The sequence below is a fragment of the Nyctibius grandis genome, chromosome Z (assembly GCF_013368605.1).
Source record: "Nyctibius grandis isolate bNycGra1 chromosome Z, bNycGra1.pri, whole genome shotgun sequence".
Classification (NCBI taxonomy): Eukaryota; Metazoa; Chordata; class Aves; order Nyctibiiformes; family Nyctibiidae; genus Nyctibius; species Nyctibius grandis.
This window is the reverse complement of record NC_090695.1, coordinates 8,997,448-9,021,748: the sequence shown is the minus strand read 5'-3', so window position 1 is coordinate 9,021,748 and position 24,301 is coordinate 8,997,448. Positions and strand designations below refer to the sequence as shown.

Sequence of the window (24,301 nt, the reverse complement as noted above, 5' to 3'; positions counted from 1 at the left end):
AATGACATTTTGCTATCATAACTAAACCAGTGTTTCTGTTACAGTCACCTCAAAGATGTCTTCCTTCCAATTCAGCAGAAACACAAAGACTGATGATGAACCACCTCATGGACCTTGTACTCTCTCAGGAAAAAAAGAGAGAGATCCAGGGAGAGGCATCACTGAATCTCTTGTCCCTTCCAGTATGTTTGTGCACTGGTTTTCCATATGGCACAGAACTAAACTGTTTAGCTCACATGCTGTACAAAACCACAACAGAAGTTCCTTTTCTTCTTAGATACTAATGGTGTCCTTAAAATTTCACTTTCCATGTCTTACTGACAGTTTTGACCCGAATCCTTCTGCTCAGAAGTGAAACAACACAGTAATTGTTAGATGGGAAAGAACTTACAATCCAGAAAAGCTAAGGGAAAAACTATTTCTGCTATGGCACTTCAGCTGCCACATCAGATGCAAAAAAAAAAAAAAAAAAAAAAATTCATTTTCCTAAAAGTTTGCAACAAATCCAGAAGAGAAGTCCTGCTACTGATAAATAGACACTGGAAAATAATTTCTTATGAAAACAAAACACGAGAGCTATAGAAGAAAGTAGTACTTCTAAATGAAATATATTAACTCTGTACTTCGGGTAATAGGCAATAGTTTATCATCTATAGAATATGAACACCATATGTTATCTTTATGTGGGCATAGAGATGGGATGAAAGCATAAGACTTTTTTTTTCAAAAAAAACAACAACTTTTCGGGTCTTAATCACTGTTTTCTAAAACAAGAGTGTTTATACTGTTGAAGAAAATGTCACAACCTTTTCCTTTTGACTTCCCAAATGAAGATTATTTATTTTTAAACCTTACTTTCATGAGATGGAAATACTGAGACTAATTATACACCCACTTTCAATTAGTATATATAAAAATATTTGATGTAAAGTTTCCCAAAGAACATTTTCATACGACAAATAATACAGACAACTCCTAATATGGTAACAAGCTATCCTCAAGTTGCCTTGAGAAAAAGTCTTCACTTCAAACAGTTTAACACAAACCATTTAGTCCCAGGCATTATTATTACTATTTACAAATTCAGAGCTAATTTCTCTGCTTTTGCATCTTTTCTGATATTCATCTCTAGTTCCACACAACGATGTTCAAACTGGACATCAGTCTCTAGATAGCTCTAAGACCATCACAACACGTTGCAGTCCTATACAATATATTTGATTAAATGTTTGTCTGCAAAACAGCAAAACTGTAAGAGGTGTCTTACAAGGAAGAAGAAATTAAACCTTGAGCCACAGATCTAAAGCCCAGGTAGCACAGAGAAGGAGCGAAGCAATACTCCATCCTACCTCTTGAAGCCGCAGTCGAACTTTGCTAATGGCTCTAATCCAACGGGCTCTTGCTGGAGGAAATGGTGGTGGCTCGTTGTCACCATGGTAGCTTAAAGGCACGAAACAGAAAAACACTATATGAAAAACACTCATCCGTAGCATTAAAGATTCAACGTTACACAGTGCAATCACAGCTTCAGCTCCGGAAGCTCAAGTAACCAATGAGCTCTGGTCAACAGAGCCCTGCACATGCTCCAGGAAGTGAGAGGATAAAGCAGAGGTTTCCTTATACAAAGGAATTATCTTGGAAACCGATGAGCTGAAAGATATAAGCTATGATACAATCCAGTCCCAGGAGTAAGATGGTGTTGGTCAGAACATCAGGGAAGCAGTCCACGATACATGATCAGGCCAGTTCAACACGTTGGTATCATAACAGCACACACAAAGAGGTAGACAGAAGGTTTTCCATCCCCATGCCTGTTCCAGGTCTCTTCTAATCACCACCTCTTCCTATTCACCCTTACTGCTACAAATTTACAGCCCTTCTTCAGTGGAAACACTAGCAACAGGGCTCAGGTGTGTTTTTCCCCATTCATTGCACCTTTCTCACTCCACCCTTTCCTACACCCTTTCAAGAGGGCACGTGCATCTGGCAGCAATGCATCATCTCAGTACCCCACCGTGCATTTTACACTCCCTAACCTCATGATACCTTTGGTTGCATTCCTTCTTTTGTACGTTGCTGAGGTGTGAAACACCAAAACAAACATCTTTCCCTGTCTGCAAAGCACCCCACACTGCTGACAGTATAAAAAACAACACAGCTGAAAGCAACGTCCATCCATGCTACGTATTTATCTCAGGTACAACTAAGGATCAACATTCAGAGCTCAGTTCCATGCATACTCAATGGAGATAGGAGAGCATTGCCAGAAAGTGGAAAGAAATAGAGTCAGTGATGCAGGAGTATCCAAGTTAGACGCCTAAATTAGCCTGAAATAGACTGTGTGAATAACCTTCCCTGTGAACAAATATAGGCCAGCCATTATGGGACAAGACTCCTGCTGCTCTGTAAGGAGAAGAGGAAAGTGAGTCAGAGTTTAAAAACAGCTTATCACTTTTATAGTCTCGTTTTCTTTTTTTACATCTTTAGTCTAAGGGTTGCCTACACATGAACTGCTGTAGTTAATTCTCCCGTATGAGCACAGTGACACCAGCTGTACCCTCCAAAGGGTACAGACAGGCAGACATCTTTCCATGGATCTAACTGAACCAGATGAAACCAACCCCTCATACTTATGAAAGTATAACCATATCCACACTAGGGGCTGTAATGACTTGATTACCTCAAGGAAAAAAAGTCACTCCCAAAATTAGGTAGTGAAATTTGAAATTCCTGTAAAACCTGTACAAAACCCAGCGCATTACTCCCCCAAACTTAGCTGAAATACTTTTGAAGACTTTTTCAATACTGCTGACAGCTTGGAAAGCCCAAGTGCAAGGACAAGAAAAGCTGCCACAGTGAGTCAGAGCAACACATCTATTCATACTGTAATTCTACAACATACAACTACATAAACAATAACTCTTAATTATGGTAGCCTACTACACAAGAAAGGAACTAGTGCAGCTTTAACCATGACTACATGCTGGTTTTGGTTGCTCACACGTAAGCTTGATCACACGTAAGCCATGGAAGCAGCTATCTTTGGGCCAGACTATATCCATCAAACCAGTAACAGAAAATACAGCAAATGAGCTTCAAGGCACTAGCAGGCATTCCTCTTCACATACATAGCAAACATAGTTTAGGCTTAGCCAATGTCTCATAAATAACTGGTCCTGTACAGAAAGATGTTCCACAGATCAGCAACATCAAGTTAGCTGATAGAGAAGAACAATGTACGTGATTTGCCCCAGGAAATAGCAAAGAGGAATTATCTTTGAAACAGTTGAAATGGACTCAGTAATAGTTCCACCTACCTCACTTGGGCTCCTGAGTCAACATCCTTGGGTTTCTCAAGTTCCAGAGGTAACTTAGCTGCAGAATGGTCTGCACGTTTCTCCTCTGTCTCACAGACCTTCTCCTCCTCTCCTTTGCTGCGAGGCTCCTCTTGCTCCCTGAGCCATGCCTGACCATCTTTCTGGTAGCTGCCCGAACTGTGGTAGGAATGATTCGACTCTCTTTCCTGGTGATCATCTTCTTGCTCAGAGCCATGGGCACTTTCATGGGAATGGTCCAGCTCACTTAAGTGAGAGCTTCCCTGGCTGACATTGCAAGAGGAGCCATATCTACTACTGCCAGCAGGACTATGAGAGAACAAGAAAGTCCATCAGAAAATACAGTGGCTTGGAGAAACACAAAGCAATCTGCACATCTAGCAAACCACATGGGACACTAAATATTACTGAAAAGACATGTTATGAGTAATATTTAACTATTATGCTCCCTGAACTAGATCTAGACTTCTGAACCTCAAAACTTTGGCAGGCAATAGAAATACTTCACACGCAGCCTATCAGTATATAGATCATACATGCCAATGGTCTTTCTTGCACCAACTGACTACTTCTTCACCTTACATCACCTAGAAACTGACAGTGAAGGTATTCTAATAACCAGACAGGAATAAGAATGGAGACATAGCAATTCAGAGTGGAAGTGTTTCTGTCTTCTGCAGTTTCACTGCAGCTAAGGTCTTTACCATGATCATTTAAGCTGACTATTGTTAAGAAGTACAGTTAACTTAAAGTTAACTTTATTTTTATATATATTACATGTTTATGATAAAATACATTGCAGTCAAGATTAAGGTTGTCAAGACTATCAACTTAAAACCTTTTACAAAACTAGAGTAATTGTTCAAAGGGAAGCCACATGTCTCACTTCAATAGAGCTTTTGCAAGAATTTAATTTATATAAAAATCCAACACCAGAGGGGTGTGATCTCTGTGATTCAAGACACCACTTCCAGGACTGAATTCCTAGAACCCTCACATAAAATACAGCGGATGGAAATTTCTCATGCAGTCAGGAAAATTACAGCCAAGAATCAAGCAGCACCAATTCTCACTTGCAGACTTAGGAGAATTTGAAGCCAGACAGGAAGTTTTGGGAGTGCAGTGTTGCAACTGTATGATCAGAGGCACAGGTTTCACTTACATCATGCAGAGATATAAGTTTAGCAAGTCTCTGTTTTGATTTTTGAGGGCAACTGTAACTTAACACACGCACAGGACTGAATATAGACTCATGACATACTGACACCTTCCTTTAGTGGCTTTCCTAACTGCATGAAATAACCTTTGCACTAATTTTAGGAGGAGCAATCATTAGAATACCTTCACTGATATCTCTGAGAATGCTTTAAAATCTTCAGCAATGTGAAAGGAACCTAATTAGTTCATCAGCAGTATGTTAGAAAACTCTCTGAAATTAAAAGCCTGTACCTTGCATTTTGAAAACAAATGCTCATTCCTTCCAACACATTCTACCTATTGTTACTTTTTTCTTAGCAAATACAATTATCACTAAACAAGAAAGCAAAGTGAATTGTATGCAGCAGAATTAACACACAAAGAATATAACTTCTGAAAGGCTAATGAAATTAGCACTAAAAGCTTCTCATCCAGTTGGACATAGTATAAGAACATGGGAAATCCAATTATGCTTACAGAAGAAGAGTGGGAAAAGGTGAGAAAATGGTCTAAGGGCTTGTACATACCTAGTGACTGCAGTTTGCCACAACTTCTGTGACAGCTACGAGTGATACTACAAACACTTGACAACAAATAGGGGATGGGACTGAGCTACAAACATCAGACACCAAGGCCAATATCTACTGCTGCAGTATTGCATTATAAATGGTCAGAAACTTGAAACCATTTATTATGCCTCATTTGTAACTAGCCTTTTCTCATTCAGCTGTTCCACGCTATTCAGATCTGCAGCCTGTGTGCTAGGATGAAGCATTGCTCCATTAGGAGTGGAATCAAGCTCAGTCTCTTTCAGTTCAGGCTCGTCTGGTGCATGCTCTTCTGCCTGATCTTCTTTCTGCAGTTCACCTAAAATCACATTCTGCTGATCTTCTGACTCTTTATCAAACTTCTCTCCCAGCTCTTTGTTGGATGTATCATCAACAGTGCTTGCACCAGATGGTTCTTCAGAAAGTTCATTGTCTACAGTGTCAGGCTGCTTTGAAGACAAGTTTACTTCTATATTTGCATCAGTCAGTTGATCTGAGACTGCAGATTTTGAGTTTTCATCTGAACTGACTGTTCCTAACATCTTGTCATCCGGTTTTGACAAAGCCTGTGGTGGTACATGTGGTTCCCTTTTAGCAGAGGTCTCCCTGTTGTCTTTTTGCCAGGGAAAGGAGAAATCTAGCTTTTTCCCAAATACTGCTCCTTGGGCACTCTCTGGCTTACTCACCTTTTCTTCACTACCTCCTTCAAACAGAGTTGAAGAAAGTTTCTTAAAGCTGGACATGAGGCCCTGATCTGCCCCTGCTTTATTAACAGAAGGTGGCTGCTGAGAGAAGAATGACCCAAATGGCTTTCCACTATCAGCAGATGACATAAAGATGAATTTTGGCAAACTAGGCATGTTTGGTATTTCAAAGACTGTTTTACTACTGTTTGCATCTGGAGGAATGTTATTAGGTTTACCCTGTTTCTTCAAGTCACATTTGGAAGCAATCCCTTCTGCAGGCACCTCATCAATTGCTAAACGTTTCTCCTGTTCAGCAGTTTGCTGTTCTACCTCACTTGTCTTTTCATTCAGCTGAAGCAGATGAACACTGGGCTCATCAGCTGAAGCTGTGGGTTCTCCACCATTACTACTGATCATGTCCTGCTGATCAATACCAGCATTGGCTTGATCCCCTGTAACAGCAGGTTCTGATTCAAGTGTAGCACTCTCTTCCCATTGGGAAAGGTTTCTGTCTGCCCCATTAGTGGGGGCTTCCATTTCCAGTTCAAGCCCATCAGAAGAGCCAGTCTGAAGAATGTCAATGGCTGCCTTGTCTGTAGTAGCAGTTTGTTCCTCTGTTACATGTGAAGACCCCAGATCTAGTTGGCAGGTATTTATATCAGTCTGGTCAGTGGCCTCAGCCTGCACTGTATCAACTGCATTACTGAAATCAGACTGGCATAGCTTAGTATCTACCATCTCAGAGGGTTGTGCATCATTATCGAACTGCACAACCTCAAGGGCTTGATTTTCACTAGAGACTGCTATTTCTAGAGTGATCCTCAAAGGTTCCTCTTCACAGGTTTCCGAGTTCCTGTTTTTCTCAGTGTCTGTTTTCACAGGAGGCTCTTTTGTGGAGTTCTCTACTGCTGAAACAGGTAATATATCCTCTTTCAGAGAGCTCATGACATCTCTTTTAGACTCTCTGGCTACAGCTGTATTTTCTGTCTCCCTAGAGTCTTTTGCTGGAACAGACCCAGGGACATCTTTCACACTACTGTTTTCAGGTTTAGGGGTGGATTTTGGAGGTGTCTCTTTTGGAGGCATCTCTTTTGGAGACTCTTTTGGACCTCTGAAGATGCCAAAGAGATCATTTGTGAAAGCTGGTGCTGGGCCACTTGGGAGGGATGAGAAACCAAAGAAAGAGGAGCTTTTCTTCTGTGCAGTAGGAGGTGTGGTAGCTTGAGGTTGGGAAAAGAAATCAGATAATGTTTTAGGCGGTTTCATTTTTGTCATGAAACTTGAGAACATTTCAACTGAAGAATCCAGTACCGATTTATCACTCTCAGATTCCTTAGGTTTGTTTTGCAAATTAGATGTCTCTGGCATTTTAGAAGGAGAGTGTAGCTCTTGTGCCTGGTGTAACCTGTCACCAAGAGTTTGTTCAGGTAATTTATGTTCTGGCAATTCATGTTGTACACATACTTCTTCAGAGACTGCTTCATTTTTTATGTCACTCTTAATATTTAAGTCATTCAGACTATGGGAATCCATTTTATCATCTAAGGCCATGCTATAATCTTTATTTTCAGAAGTTTGTTCTTTTGAAGAATAAGGCTCTTCTTCATCAATAGGAAATGTAACACTGTCCATTTTCCCAGTGCTACCCGAAGCATCTTCTTCTGCCCCTAAGAAAATAGTCTGTTGGTCCTGAGAACCCTCCTGCACACCAGGAATCTGAAGGCAAGGACCAGAAGCATCTGAACTGGTTACTGCAGCATTATTGGTATGTGGAAGCTTCTTTAAGTCACTCTCTTCACCTACCTCAGCAACACTTTCTACATTTTCCACTGCCAACATTTCTGATTTATTTTCTGGGATTGTGAGGTTATTAGACATTTGTTTGCCAGTCACTGCTGCAATAATATCATCAACTTCTTTTTTATTGTCTGCATCTTGTTGCCTGGCAGAACTGCTAATTTTGACAGCAGAGTCAGTGGAAATATTTTGCTTCACATATGGCTGAGAGTTCACTGGTTTAGCTGGTTTTGTATTATTCTCCTGCCCTGGAGCAGTTTGTGGTTTTTCATCCAAAAATGATGTCAAGTTGAAGAAGCTAAAGCTAGTACTTTTTTGAGGTGTGCTCTTCTCAGCAGCTGGACTGCTGGAGAAGAAGGAGGGCAGACGAAACAGTCCCTCTGTTTCTTGCTGCTTCCCAGTAGCAGGAGCAGTAGCAGGTGCTGAAGGCTTTGGTTCATCTGATCCAGTGAAGAAGGAGAATATGCTCCTACCAGCTGGCTGTGCTGGCTGTGATTTGGAAGCAGTGATGTCAGAGAAGCTGAATGGCAAACTGAAACCTGATTCTTTAGGTGTCTGATCTGGCTTTGGTTTTGCTTGATTAACTGTGTCTCCTGAACGATTTCCTCCTTGTTGCTTTGGTGTAACCGAGGGTACGCTGGTTTGCTGCATAGCTGACCAACTCACTTGGCTCACTTTGGGACCTACACCCATTGACTCCTGTGAAGTGTTTCCAGGAGGCACTTTTTTACTCTCAGGAGACTCCTCCTCAGCTTTTCTGCTTTGTTGTTCCATTTGCACCTCAGGGCTAGGGAAGACCTGCCTGTCCATGCCTTCTGTTCTTGCCCCTTCCTTAGGGATGGAGGACAGACTTGGCATACTGGCACTCTGAAGACCTCCAGACTTCTCTGTTTGTTGTCTTGACTCATCCACAGTTCTGCTATTGGTTTTTGGCAGAGTTGTAGTACTTGGGGTTGGTTGAGAAGATACAGCCTCCACTTTGAAGAGATCTCCAAGGGATCCAAATAATGATGAGATGCTGGAGGTCTCCTTCTGTTCTGGCTGTATCACCTTTTCTGATTTATCACTTTGACTGTTTTCCAAATCTGGTGATGGCTGTGGTGCTTTGCTTACTTGCGTTTTAAAGAAATCAAAAAATCCAGAAGCTTGGGCTTTGTTGGCAGTTGAGCTTGCAGGAGAATCTTCTCCAAGACTGAACAATTTCAGAGCGCTTTTAAATAATGTCTCCTCAGGCTGAGTGGCTGGGTTGCTCTGATTTGGCTGTGACTGATCGGGTTCATTAACACTTGCATACCGTTCAAGACGCCTGGAAGCTGATGTTGCTTTAACAGGTCTCTCTTCTTGTATGGGCCTGCCACCTGCAGCAGTTTGGCTCAGTTGAGAAGGCAATTTTGTTAATCCTGTTTTTTTAACAGGGGTGTTTTCATTCTGATTTAATTCTGGCTTTTCACTTCTAGCAGCCTCCAAATTAAGTTCTGATGAAGTATTTCTTCTCAGTTCTGATATAACAGGAAACTTTTGCCCTGCTCGTGCCTCATCTAATTTTCTATTTGGTGCAAGTGATAAAATATCAGTTTTATTTTCAGATGATTTTAACTGTGTGTCTGTTCTCTTCAAGGCAGAATCTTCTGATATTTCAGGGTCAGGACCTGAAGACTTTCCAATCAGTCCACCCAAAGCAGAAAATAAAGAGCTAACTTTGTTCACGGGTGTTTTCTTATCTTCCTCAGTCTTTTTTGCTTCTGTTACTCTTTCAGTAGATGCCACAGTTTCTTCAGCTTTAGGAGTAGATTGAAACAGATGGAAACCAAAGAATCCTGATGACCCGCTCACAGTAGTTGTCATGGGGACAGCCTTATCCACTTCCTTGGTGTGGCCTTCCTTACTCAGGGTTTTATCAAAAGCCACTCTGGAATGTATTCTGAGATCAAGGGTTAGCGGAGACTCCTCTGAATAATTCAGGATTTCCTTTTCAGGTCTAAAATCTACTTTGAGTTTTTGAAGTTTATAACCTGAGAAGTCTAACGGCTGCTCTCTCTGATAATAAATAGACTCTTCAAACATTTGTGAAAAAGTCTCCAAATTCATGTTCATTAGCTGATCACTCCTCTGCAAAGCTACTGACAAATCCAGAGGCTTATTTGTTGTACAATCATCTAAAGACTCTTCTTCAAAAAACCAAAACAGCTCATCTTCACTGCCAAGAGGGACTTTAAAACCACAAACAGCAACTGGGTTGTCTTCTAGCACCCCTCTTGGAATGGAATCCATCTGAAAATTATAATCCCAGCAGTCCAGGTAGGAATACGTTTCAGGAGCACACACATAGACATACTGTCCAGTGGGATCAGTGAGCAGTGAATAAACATACTGGCTATCACTGTACATGTAGTATCCACAATCGCCATCTTCTGATGGCCACCATATACCCTGCTCAAGCATCATTAGCCACTCCTGATACTCCTGGCTATAGGAAGAGTACCTAAAGCTCTCATCTATACTTAAAGTCTCTTGGTCAATTAGAGTCCACGTAGTTCCATCACAGCCTGAGGAGTAGCTTAAATCCATGGGCAACTCTTCTAATGAGTAACTGCCATCTCTTTCAAATGGTGGAAAGTTACTATAACTTTCATTGAGAGAATTAGCAGTCCATGCATCATTTTCTTCTGAACAGACATCTTGAAACATTAACTGGTCAAATGACTCATATGACATCACACTTAAATCTAAACTCTCTCCATCAAAATTGGCATTAGTCTGCCAATCCATCACATTTGCATTTCCATCCTTTTTACAGAGATTCACTACCATATCATTTTGAGGCCAGTCTGAGAACTGAGGGGGCAGAACATAGTTCTGGTTTAACACATAGTAAACTGGTACTGCTATTTCATGAGTGTCAGCCAGTTCCCCTACTTCATATTCCCATTCAAAGCTAGAATGGCTTCTTGTTTCCTGATAAGCTGAGTACTGCTCTGTGAGGTTATAGCTTTTATTAGTCAAATTGAGGAATTCATTTGATCCTTTGTTTACAAGAGCTGGAAAAACTCTGGATTCCGCATCCTGATAAGGGATACGCCTACTATTTACAGGCTTTCCAGATAAGTCCTGTACCTTGTCTTGAAGATTTAGAGCATCAGGGAACACGGGGTGCCCGCAGTGGGGAACACGGGGCTCAGCTGTTTTATTTACTCTTGCACTGGACAGGTGGTCAGTAGTTTTGGAAGATTCCATCATTTTCACATTATCCAGTTTCTCCTTTGGTTTGGGCAGGAGATTTTTTAAGAAGCTGGAAGCTTCCTGCTTTTCTCCTGTGCTGCTTTGAGTGTCGGAAGCCATTCCTGAGTTGCTGGGTTTTGTCTCCGAGCTGGAATCCTCACCTCTATCAAAAAGCTTCATGAAGCTTAGAGGGTTTGTTTTCACCTTCTCTTGCTTACATTCAGACAAATTTTCACTTGAAGCAAATTTAAATAAACCAGAAAATAATCCAGGAGAAGTGCTTTTCTGGCCATCACTCTCGCTTTTAGCAGTCAAGTCTTGATTATTGTCTGTGTTTTCATTGGAAGAAATGCGAAGAAACCCAGAAAGAAAGCCTGGTGTGTGCTTCTGCTTATCATCTGCACTTGCAGCTTCTGGTGCTCTGGCTGAAGACATAGATTCAACTGAGCTGTCATTTAAGTCTGGTGCATTTAGTCCTCCTCTCGTCAATCCTCCTATTACATTTCCATGTTCTTCCTGAGTACTCTTAGTTCTCTGCTGCTCTCCTGCAGCCTTAACGGTAGCAGAGGCACTCTCCTGGTGTTTTTTTCTATTTACTTGTCCATCAGATCGATTTTCTTTATTCATGTTTTTTGTTTGTACAAGTTCTTCCTTATGGTCTGAAAAATTTGGAACAGAGCTAGATTTTAATGAAATCGCATTTTCTGAATTACTGGTCCTGTCTTCAAGCAAAGAAATGCCACTAGAACTCTGATGACTCCTTTGGCCCTGTGAAGGTGCTAGATTTTCTGCAGAAGAAAATTTAAATAACGAAGGAATAAAGCCTCCTTTCTCATTCATATGTTCCTGTTTTTCTGAAAAATGCAATCCGCCGAAAAAAGGAAGTTTCCCAGTGAAAGGAAATGAGTGTTCTTCATTTGATGAACTGTTTTGTCTTATATCCTCCTCAGACTTATGGCCTTTAAAATGCTCGGATGTACTTTCTTTCTGCTCTTGTTCGGCAGAAGGAAGAAACAATTGACTTAAAGACTTTTTGAGTGGAGTGAAAAAGCTTTCAGATGCTGTACCCTGTTCTTGAGGCTGTGAATTAAGTTCCACATTATCTCTGTTTTGCTTGTTTCCCAGTCCATGACCCGGAGCATGCTGATCCCCTAAGCCATTTGCAGAAGGCTGCTCCGTGGCAGTGGGTGCACCCTCATTCGCAGTGGCATCTGGCTGATTTGTAACATGATGCAAATCTGACTGCTTCTGTGGCACATCCTGCTGCTTGGGAGCCAAGAGACCATCAAAACTGGATTTCAGACTGAAGGAACTAACTGAGTTTGTGAGCCTGCCAAAGACTGAAGACACAGAAGTGCTATCTGCATTTACCTCTGCCTCGCTTCTAGTCCCACTCGTCTGTGTCTCTGGAATACTGCTGCTGGTCCTGGATGCTGTCTCTCCAGATTGTCTCTCGCTTCTGTTCGCCTCATCAACTTTCACAGCATTGCTGTCCTCCTTGGTGTGCTCCTCTTTTATGACTTCTTGTTTTGGCACTTCCTTCTCAGAAAAGATCTTTAAAGGATTAAACATGCCTAGAACAGAATTCATAACCGAATGTTGGTCCTGCTGGCTGCTGGTGGTAGTTCCTTGTGATTGCTGGAGGTGATGAGGTGAGGAAGCCTTACTGTCCATCTCAGTGGTTTCTGGCTTGTTGGGCTGGTCTCTTTTATCACCACTCACCTGGGATGGCAGCAAAGAGTAAATGGAGAACTTTGTATCAGCTTTATTATCTGCCATCACTCCAGAAGATGAACTCTCGCTCTTGGACTTACTAGAAAATACATTCAAGATTCCACTTTCTGATGAGTTTCTGGTTTCTGTCTTCTCTGAAGTAGAAGAAACAAGCTTTTCAACAGAGGCTGTGAGCTGCTTTGTGCTTGACCCCACCTTTTCAGTGAAAGAGCTGAACAGGGAATTCACTGTATTCTTCACACCTGACAAGTCTGGGAGAGATTCCGATTTGCCCTCGGTGCTCTCCTCTGCAGCAGGATGTTTGGTCTCTTCAGGCTTCCTGCCTTCTGCTGAATTATCAGCATTATCCTGCTTCAGTGACATGCTCTCAATATTTTTTCTGGTCTCCGGCAACGTACCAAATTTGCTGATTTCTTCCTCCTTTTCAGCCAAGTATTCTGAAACTGATTCTACCAGACACTGAAGTTCATCAATCGTGTCTATGTACTCCTCTCTGGGTTCTTCAACAGGAGACAGTGTTAAGTCTTGCATAGGATGACCATGCTTGCTCCCTTTAGTCTTGTCTTTTTTATCACAGCTAGCCTTTAACTGGGAGCCCAAATCTGCAGGGTAGTTAACAGTGAAGTTTCTCAAATGGCTGACGTCCGAATCACACCACGTTTGTGAAAGCGTAGCCAGTTCCTCCATTTCATCGTCTGAAACAGGCGAGTACTGGAACTCATCAGAAGCACTGCTGTCAAATTCCTCAAGGACATCCACAGGCACAAAAGTGTTATCTGGCATCCCTATGAGTTTCATGTCTTCACTGTTACTGAGGTGAAGTGAGCTCTCATGGTTCACTCCCTGCTTGTTGGGCAGCTTGCCACTTTTAACCATTAAGCCATTTTTGTATGGACGCAGGATGGGATAAGCAGGTAATGGTTCCTTATCTTCAGAGCTACTGGTATATTTTCCAGTTCTATCACATACTGGGAAATCATCCTTAGGTTCAGAACTAGTTGCCGCACCACTGAAATAAACCATTTCCTCCCCAGGAAACTGCTGACCTTCATTGTTTTGCAGGCTTATTTGTCCAGTGTCTTCAAAATTGTATCGTGGCTTCTTTTTCCTTCTCCTATCTATTGTATCATATTCCTGAGGATACCTAGGGACATCTACAGACCCTGACTCCACACACACATTTTGGCAGCACCTTGATCTTTCACAGTGATTGAAATTTTCTCTTTTTGAAGGAGTTTCCGTCTTTTTTATGTTCGTTTCTTGCCAGCTTCTATTTTTATGACTCTTTTCTAAGAATTCCTCTATTAGCAGTTTTCCTAGCTCTTCATAGTTACTCTCCTGTTCTTCTTCTCCATCTTCAGAGTTAAATGGAATGATCCTGACTCTTTCATTTCTAGCTAGAGATTCTTGTCTAAGACGAGAAATAAAGGGGGCGGGAGGGAAAGGAAGAGAGGCACCAAAAAAAAAAAATAGGAAGGGGAAAATAACAGTTTTTTAAAAAGCTCTAGAAAGGACAGAAAAAATAGTAATGGAAAAACATGAATTAAAGAAAGGAAAATTAAAATCAGAAACATCCAGAGATAATAAAACTGAAAACCTGTCAATCTACCACCATTACATTTCAATCAAATAGTCAAAAAAAGCAGCATGGCTTATGATATTCCACCAGTTACAGTTGCACAAAATTTAGAAATGCCTGTTTGAAGGGGAACAGCTTTTTGTGATCAAGCGAGGGCACACAGCCTTGGCTGTACCAGTACTCTGCTGTTACTTTTTTAGGCGTGCTGAAAAAAAGTCACTTATTACGGTAACAGGACTACTTTGAGATACAGTGCCCACGCACACCATTCCACTATGCTATGCATGCATTTCGGTCACTCTAGGCTGCAGACTTTGTTTTAGCAGTATTCATAAAGCACACAGGCACTTTGTTTCTCCCAAGGGTGGCTACAGAGCAGAGACTGCATGCAAAGACTCAGGAGTCACTGGACTCCAGGGAAGCGCGGACAGGGGACAAAATGCAAACTGTGCACAAAAGCAACACAAGGAGTTGCAGCTACTCCAGCACTCCTCTTTGTTAGTTGGGGTCTCACTGCAGCTAATGCCCTCAGGGGGCTCCTACCAACACAAAATGAAGACCCTCAGAGTTGTTACTGGATCAGAAGGCAAAACAAAACATTGGTGATGCATATTAGCCCATCATAAGCCTCAGATGCTTCTCAGGATCTGTACTTCCTGTTTATAATTCATCTAAACAGATCCAGCAATCTATACTTGTCCATTGTGGGAGAATGGATTAAAGCAGCTAGTGTTTTGCTATCAAATAATCTGAAGCTTCCTAGAAACCCAAGTAAATGACCCTTGGGATTTGGGGATTAATTCCTAGCCCTTGATCAGAAGGATTATCTCAATTGCTCAATAACCTGGAAGGCTAGTAGCAAGAAAGCTTCGTCTTTATCTAAATCTCACAAGCAGAGTTCCTGTCAGACTACATAAAAATAAACAGGTAGGAAGCAGATGTAAAAAAAAAAATGAAAATGCTCATCTGAAAGATGCACTGCAGCTTTGTCTCACACGATTCATTGTTGAGAACTAAGGAGCATGAGGGCACACATGCCCTGACCCATACGAGCAGGGCAAGAAGAAGGGAAAGGGCAAAAGGCACAGGGGCATTGTATGGATACTGCTAATACAAGAGTCTTCACCTTGAGAGCTGCCTGGGGCACTCCGATATATGATACTGATGGGATACCCTGAAAGAAATCGGTCATTGCATTTTCACTACTGCTGGTTTAGAGCTTCACTTCCACCATTACTAGCTAACTTACACTAATTGGAAAGATATCCATTACTTTAAATGAGCCCTGTTGTACATAGTTTAGAACACTTACTACACTTCTTGCTTGCAATTTTAAGCTGGTAATTGAAATAATTTTTTTTAAAAAGCTGAAGAAATTCAAAAGACTCCCAGGGCCACCATAGTTACTGGATTTAGCCCTTCCAAATCTCAGCTGAAAGCAATAGGAGCTACATGAATGCCTGAAGAGCCATTAGCTGTAAATGCTGAACAAACAACTGACTAATTTAGGCATAAAGGAAATTACTTTTCTTTCTAACTGAGCTCTTCCCCGCCATAAGTGTTTCCCCTCCTATTCTACAAAGTATTCCTTTCACCAGAAGTAAGGCAATGACAAGAAGTCCAACACCTGTAAGGAGAAAAAGATTACATCAGCCCAGCATTAAACTACTACAGACCTGAAACAGAGCCAAGGCAAACAGCGAGTATCAACTGAAATGTATCACAAGACCACTTCACAGCAGCAACAGCAAAGAGACAAGCACACAGGCTGCAAAGAGGTTAACCCACCTATCAGACAGATCTAGAGAGCGCCTGCTCTCTAGTGAGCACTGGCAGCTTGTCATTTGACTAGACTCAGATGTGGACTCTGGGTCAGTTCGGCCACTCACAGTGGAATCTATGCTACCATATCGCCTTGGAAGTAAATAGAGCAAGAGCAGGGAGACATGGAGGACACATGGTTACACAAAATGAACATTGCAAAGAAAAGTTATTGCTTAAAAAAAAAAAATCTGAGGGGAAGACGTGCTATTCTGAAGTCAGATTGGCTGTTGGCAGCAAAACACACTCCAAGGACAAATAAGAATAATACTTGTTATCCCTAGAGAGGGGTGAATAAAATACATGTACTTCTATCAAAGGAACATAATCACGTTTAACAGCTGATAAAGAGGATCAGAACTTTTCCAGCCAAATCTAAATGCTGTTAGAAAAAAAACCCAGGTGTTAGTACAGCCAGTTTCAATTGAAGCATTTTGGCATAGACAATTTTTTGCCCAATTCAAGACGAGTTCTAGCAGAACCCTGTCTGGTTCCTCTGGGTCTGCCCAGGACAGCCTCCTACAAGCTGTCATCTCCTCAGCAATCACCAACTGCAGTCTACCAGGAACACTGTTTTCATCAGGTGGCTGCCTGGTCCATGCACTTAGAGCTGCTAGGAGCACAAGTCAAACACCATTTGGTCTTCCAATACTCAGTTACAACTGTGTTTTGAAAATATTTAAGATCTACCCACATGCTTCTTTTCAGCCAGCTCTCATTAGCAATACCTTTCTGGTAAGAAAGAGAAACCCACGTAGCTTCTTTGGAAAGCTTATTTGCATTTTCCAAGTTTTAAGATTAAATATGTTGCAAAAAATCTTGCTGGGCATGTGGAAAATGCACAGAAGAACAGGAATGCTCAGAGAGAATCGATCATCATCTAGGACTTGTGTTCCTGGAGTGAAAGCAATTTTAGACCAGAGCAGACTACAAAGCTCTTAGTTTTTAAGTAAACTTTATCAGCCCAGATCCTTTCATATCAATACCTTCAGGAAACCAGAAAAAATATACATATTCCATCTTGGTATTCTTTGGCAATTAAAACCACAAGTGCTTCTTTGGAAGGTCTTATAGACACATTTATCCATTAGACACAATTAATAGTTCACACATCCCCTGCCTCCAAGCAAGGTGAGCCGTGTATCCTCATATTGTCAACACCACCCCAAGAAGTCACGTAACTGCAAAAACATCTAGCCACCGCTGGCTTCCACAGCCTGGGGGCCCAATACCACTGTTCAGCTTGGCTCTTCCATAAAGAAAAAGCTTCAGCTCATCTTCCCAGACTCTCAGTAAGACCTTCAGCAATTTTACCACTGCAAACCAACAGTACAGAATAATGGGAAAGGGGATAAGTTGTTTACATAAGAGCACTAAGAATGCCATGTCACACTGCAGTAAATGCTTTTTGTTGGCACATTTGCCTCTGCTGCTTGAAATCTCAATAACAGTAACATTAAATGTTATCATTAAACTTCAGCTTTTACCATTAAAGACCATAAAGCCAAGAGAGTAAAATTTAGCATCAGCCATACACCAGTGAGGGCAACTGAATTCAGGTTCAGACTTCAGGAAACAAGAACATTCTTACCAAGGGGAGTGAGGCAGAACAAATCAGTTATAATACATATAAAACCCTGCACCTCTAACTGTGACAGGGGAAGCAGCTGCCTCTTCCTTCCACAACGAAGGCAGAAGTAGCAGCATGGCCTGTTCTACACACCCACTCTTACCAAGCTGACCAGCACTGTCCAAGTTCTTCTGCTTTCCCCTTAAGACTTAAGTCATCCTTTATTGGGAACAGCAGTTTTGTAAAGTTTCTACAGTTCCCACCATAACCAGCTCTCGTTCACAACCATTGATCCTGGTAAGTTAATGCTGTAATGCTTAATACTTAAAAAAGATAGAAGCAGTTGTGAAAATACTGATTTATGGTCAAAAAGCTATTTTAGAGCAAGTAAACGGTCTTTCATATAGCTCAAAGGAAACCAAAAGAGAAAACACAGTATTCAACAGTGCTACATGATAACTGAAAAAAAAAAAAACACTAACTGGTTACAGACTTTATTCTTGAACATGCTGTTTTGGCTGAGCTAATAGAAGAACAGGAATTAATCTGAAACAGAAAATAAATCTGCACCAAGAAAGAAACTCCTAACAGGACAACTCTGCTAGACCATGTTTCATTGGCTTGGGAGGCAAACCCGTGCAGTGGTACCAGAACAACCAGCTACCCAGTGCTCTGGCCTTCAAAAGGTAAGATGAAAGTAGAACCAAGAATAAATGACCTCAAAGTTGAGCATATCTTTAAAAGCTAATTCACTAAACTGCCGGGTCTGGTGTATCACATAGCTTTATTTTTCCTGGTTCACAGCAGAGTCCCAGTGTTAACAAAACATGTAATGCCTTCCTATCAGAAGCCTTTCAGAGATCCTCTGCTAACATGGCACCTTCAGGGTCTGCTATGGAAAACCAATGGGAAAAGAAGAGCTACCCAAAAGAGAGCACCCACCTGATGGCCACAGGCTCCTGATAATCCAGATCATAATTCTGTAGGGAGTCAGCACAGGATTCCCGCAAGACCCCTTGCTGCTGCAGGCGTGACGGTACAGTGAACTGGTGCACAGAGGCATTGGGCTGCGCAGTCGTGTGGTACGGAGGAGGAATGCTGTTACTCGTCTCACTGCGATAGTCACTATCTCGATCATCCACAGCACTGTCAGCATCTTCAAAGGCTAAGAAACAAAAGCAGTTAAGGGCACAGCTCTCTCAAGTTGCCTTGCTGGGACAGTGAGGCCCATTTAGTTTTAAAGAATGTAAAAAAAAAAAAAAAAAAAAGCTATTTCTGCTGGATGTATCTCCATCTGGCCACTGGTTATAACCTCCAGTTCTCTCAAGTATGTACCAAGGAATTCCAGTGATCGCTTCCATACCCTCCTTTCCCACTTCCTATCATAAGAGTTCATTTCTTTTTAGTCATTCCTAATAAGCAGATTAAGACATTTTTATTTAAAACAAAACAAAAAAAAAACAACACCCCAACACCCAAAATTTCAGTTCTTTGCTGCTGCCAAAATGAACATTTAGATGTTGGGGAAAAAAAAAACAAAGCATAAACGTTCCTTTATGGAAAGGAGCTCTTTCCCAGAAACTTTTCAACTTTTAAGCTGTAGTACTAACTCCTCTTCTCAGCATCCTTAACCAGTACTCTAGGGTTCTGGATTATTTCTTAGTGCCTTTTTTTTTTCTTGGTAAAAGTATTAGTTTAAGTTAAGAGAAACTAACAAAAAGCACTCAGTAAGAAAATCAGAAGAACTGGGAGAGCAGCTCTGCTTATAAACAATTACACTACTTCGTATAGGGGAAAACCTGCTACATTTAACACACATAGGTACATCAGTTTAAATTTAGTCATCAACAGTAATGATAGCCTTCACAGAGGAAAAAGCTCCTTTCCAGTGAGTCCCTCCCTCTGCGTGCTAACCCTTTAGAAAAAGGGAACGCAGAGTTATAGTGAGGAAAGGTATCAAAAATACAATATTGGTGTACGGCTGTGTTCAGCTGTGTAGGATGCAAGGTTATCTTTGCAAGCTTGAAGTGAAATACACACACCGTACAGCAGTGGAGTGCGCCATTAACATGCTTGAAACAAAGGAAAATAAGGGTCAGCCATTATTCACTCTCTCCACCACCAAAAATCTGTATAAAAAGGACAATCAAATTAAAGTCCCTCTGGTAATTTATTCAATAGTATGTGCCCTACACAGCCATTCACCATGAGGCTGAGCAAGAAAGTGAAAGTGCTGTTTTAATGCCAGATCCTTAAAAAAAAAATTAATTTAATTAGCTGAATTTCCAAGGAGATGGAATGCAGCATCAGGGAACACCTTTTTCTTCCACTGGTGCTTCCCACACCTCTAATTCAATTTCCATTTTTTTTAATCCAAGGTAAAGTTTGTTCTTAGTGATCTTTTCAGTTCCTTCCCAACTGAGTAAGACTATATCAGTGCCCTAAAATGGATAGAAGAGTAGAAAACAACCCCAGCAGAAAACACGTCTGCAAAACACAAACCACTCGGAAAAAGCCCGTCTCTCCTCTCTTAAGTACAATCAATTCAATTTGATTGTCCACCCCGAACATGGAGTCAAGCCTCCTGCTTTTTAGTAGTCTAAATGCTGCATAGTTCTTGTCAGTCTCTAGTCAATTGAATAGAAATGAATAGCAATCATATACTGCTTTATTCAGCTTTATTAATAGCACAATGTCCTTCAATTTTATTAGTTCAGTGCTTAGCAGAAACACTCAAGATGTGCTACACAAAAATGATTTGACATGCCAAAGTGCCAAACCGCTCTGAGAAGCACCAAACTTTCAGCCTGTGGAGCAAGGGCTGATCTATTTGCAGATCACAAGATATTCAGAAGGAAATCACATCCTCAGAAGGATAATGTATTACTCAGCCGAGCAATGTCATTGCTGAACACTTGAGCCATTACCGCCTAATGCACAATAATTACTTTTATTGGGACAGAAACACTGTTTCAAAGAGCTTTCTAATACCTCACTTAGCTGCTCGACTAATTTCTTCTTCCCACCAGATATAACTGTCATTTAAGGTAAAGCCTAAATAACTCTGGTATGATGCAAAGTTCTTCCAGCTGTGGCTGCATAACCATTATAAGCACTTGTAGGGGCTTAAGGCAGCCCAGCTGAGTTACAGGTTCAGGATCTGGTAAAAGACAGCAAAGCAACAGCTTTAGGGATAAACAATTTATCTCACCACAATAATATAATAACAAATACAAATCAGTAGGACAATTATCTGGGTCAAAACAATAGTGAATCCAGCAACTCACTAATACTAGGCTAAACGTAATATCAGGGTGTGCAAAGACTCACACAATTATGGTTATCAGGAAGCAGTACACAGCTTCTCCAGGTCAGCGACTCTGCACAGCCGATGGGCTCAGAGATTTCCAAATTCCCTGGTCAGACTGTTGCAGAAGCACTATCTGGGTTTGTTAACCAGTCATTGCATCTCACCTCTGCACTATCAAATGAAGATTTCCCATATGAACCACAGTATCTCTAAGCAACATCTAAAAATAGCTGATTAGCTTAGATGTTAATCAAACATTTACAGCATATATATGTCTATAAAAGGTGGCACTAGAATTTCTCCCAGTTCTCACTGATGTTTAGCATAAGGAAGTCCTTAGAGCTCATGACACAAAATGCCTCCCCGATGACATGTTTAAGGGATGCAAGGCTCCAGCTACCACAAACGTCAACAAGGCAGGAACACGTTGTTTCTCTGAGGTATGCGCCACGCACCTACAGCATCCATAGATGTTAATATCAGGCAGAAATCCTCAATCGACTCATAAACAAGGGCCAACTCCAGAAATTCTTATTCATGTTGAATTGCACCTACCCTGTGAGCAATCTCGTTTTATTTAACAAAAGTGTTCACTAATGAAGACATTGCTCAGCCTGATGAAAAGCACCAAAACCTGGCCCATATGTGGCATATAGCACACATTACCTTTGCAAGGAAGTATACTGTGAAATGCCTGCACATGGTGATGATCCCTTTCATTAACGTACTTGACACTTGAATTTTATTTAAGCAAGACACTGACAAGAACTTACAGAAGCAGCATCCCTTCAAAAGGAGGGGTCAGGCATTACAGCCCATGTTTCAGCAAAATATCCCTCACAACACACATGGTGTGATAAATTCAAGCAATATCTTCCTCAATCAGATGGTACACCAAGTCTTACATAAGGAAAGCTGTAGCTTAGCCTCAGTGTCTGAAGATCAGTTAATTAATAACAAGATACAAAACAATAAACATAAAACCACAGTTAATTGTTTTACCCCAGTTAGAGAAATTTCACATGTATCAAAGAGCTCTCAAGGGATGAAAACTTTCTTTGTCGCTGGACCCACTGTGTAGAGAGTGGGGGGTAAGGCTGAAGCGCAGGGCAGAAGCATGCTGTTCATGTTTAGTAATTGAATATTCATGCATATAGGCAGCACAAGAAGAAAACCTATTGGACAGTCACATCACACAGCAGGATTTTACAAAGAATGAGGAAAAGCAAGACAGGAGATAGCTTCTCTGAAACAAACTGCCCCCTGGAAACCATGTTACTCCTCCTCACTCCTGCCTCCAGAAGTTATTACACCACTGCTGCAGGGCAGAACACATACAGCTTTTAATACACTGACCTCAAAAACACTTTGCACAGTCCTGTTACACCAGCTCTACTAGCCATATTTAAGCTCTGGCAACCTTCTTTACATCAAGCTTCAGGACAGGAAGGAAAGCTAACAGCACAATTATTACAGGTGGTTGGATGAATGCACTTTCAGAAGTGTTTTTGTTGTTTTAAAGTCCCAATGCACAGCAGGACTTCCTCTCAAAAGGTTGCATTCAGTGGAAATTGCCTCCTGCTTTTCTAGCAGTGATCTGTCAGCTATTGGGAGCTGAGGTCCAGTCCCTAAGCTTAACTATCCTCCACAAACTTAAGCACAAACTTGGACAAAAGCAGTAAGTGCACAACACTCAAGCACTTGGAAAGAAGGAGGTTCATGCAAGGTTCTGTATCCTAAAACCCCCACTACTTCTCCAAAACAAGCCATTGAGCTTCTCACAGCTTTTGACTATTTTTAAAACGGTAGAAAAGAAGAAAGTGTACGAACTGAAGGAATGACTTTCAGTTCAAGCCCAGAAGAGATCTCTGCCAGCTCCACACCAGGCCCTTTGCAGCTCACCTTCCCCACCCTTCATCCATTTAATTTGCTTTTCATGATAGTTGCCAACAACTTCTCTCCTTAACTCTCAGACCCCAAATACTTCATCATCTACTGAACCACGGTTGCTTCTGACAATCATAGAATCACAGAATCACAGAATGGTTTGGGTTGGAAGGGACCTTAAAGATCATCTAGTTCCAACCCCCCTGCCATGGGCAGGGGCACCTTCCACTAGACCAGGTTGCTCAAAGCCCCATCCAACCTGGCCTTGAACACTGCCAGGGAGGGGGCAGCCACAGCTTCTCTGGGCAACCTGGGCCAGTGTCTCACCACCTTCACAGGAAAGAATTTCTTCCTCATATCTAACCTAAATCTACCCTCTTTCAGTTTAAAACCGTTCCCCCTCATCCTATCACTACATGCCCTTGTAAAAAGTCCCTCTCCAGCTTTTCTGTAGCCCCTTCAGGTACTGGAAGGCTGCTAGAAGGTCTCCCCGAAGCCTTCTCTTCTCCAGGCTGAAGAGCCCCAACTCTTTCAGCCTGTCTCCATAGGAGAGGTGCTCCAGCCCTCTGATCATCTTCGTGGCCCTCCTCTGGACTCGCTCCAACAGTTCCATGTCCTTATTTTGTTGGAGACCCCAGAGCTGAACGCAATACTGCAGGTGGGGTCTCACCAGAGCGGAGTCATGTACACTTTCTAAAATCTTGTAATTAAAATGCACAGAAGTTTAAAGAGGACTATTGAATTAACAAGGAAAAAAAATCTCAAAAGGACACAAGGGCATTTTCTGAGGCTTTTCTACAGCTCTCCATGCTAAAAACTCAAAAGCTTTTGAGCAATTATTTAAGTACAACTTTGCAGGTCATTAGTCCATCCTGCTGCCCTCACCACTTAAAAATACATTAGACATTCACGTAATTTTAAGACAGCAAGTAAGCAATATTCAGTCTTCAGTTTGAGAGTTTCATAACCTTGTTCTTCCCACTTAAAAATACTTTCTGCTGCTGAAACATTCAACAGCGAAGAACTGGGCTGACAGTCTGAAGTGCAAAGACTGCCTTGAACATTTACACCACTTCTTTAAGTCTTTCCCTTTCCTAAAATGAAACCAGGCCAGCAGCACAAGATGTCCCTTTTCTAAAGCACCCTCTGCCCCACTAGCAAGGCTCTGGGCTACAGCACTCCTCTGGCAAGAAGCTCTCACAAGGAAAAAGGTCTTCCAGCTACCAACATACTGTTTCCACTGTTTCCTTCTCAGCTACTATTGTAAGATTACAATTAGAAGTGTATTTTTCATTACATCGTCAAGCTAATGGAGTTCACTTGGAAACATCAACAGTGGCCCAAGCCTGCCTACAAGGATGCTAACATTATTTCAAAGAGGACGGCACAGGAAGGATGAAGTAGAGGAACGGAGGGAGGGAATTCCATGAATACAAGCACCTTTTAAAACAAAAACACCACACACCAACACACCAGATAAACAGGAGAAACACCCTCTGCACAACCCTCCTAAATCTCTGACTGACCAATGCCTAAGCACCCCATTTCCCTCCCAAACACACAAAATTGGGAAATAAATGAAAGCTATTTAGGACATTAATCTTTGTTTTAGTAGTAT

General features: G+C 41.6%; 1 protein-coding gene across 2 annotated transcripts in view; it reads right to left on the bottom strand.

The window, feature by feature from the left end:
* Positions 1-24,301, bottom strand: part of UNC13B (unc-13 homolog B) — a 197,899-nt gene that overhangs the window by 137,138 nt on the left and 36,460 nt on the right. For both annotated transcript variants that reach the window (XM_068422034.1, XM_068422033.1), the window contains 3 exons: positions 18,429-18,651; positions 3,318-3,644; positions 1,350-1,440 (listed from right to left, as the gene is read on the bottom strand). In XM_068422034.1, coding sequence (XP_068278135.1) covers positions 1,350-1,440; positions 3,318-3,644; positions 18,429-18,651 — 641 coding nt within the window. The remainder of the gene's footprint in view (positions 1-1,349; positions 1,441-3,317; positions 3,645-18,428; positions 18,652-24,301) is intronic.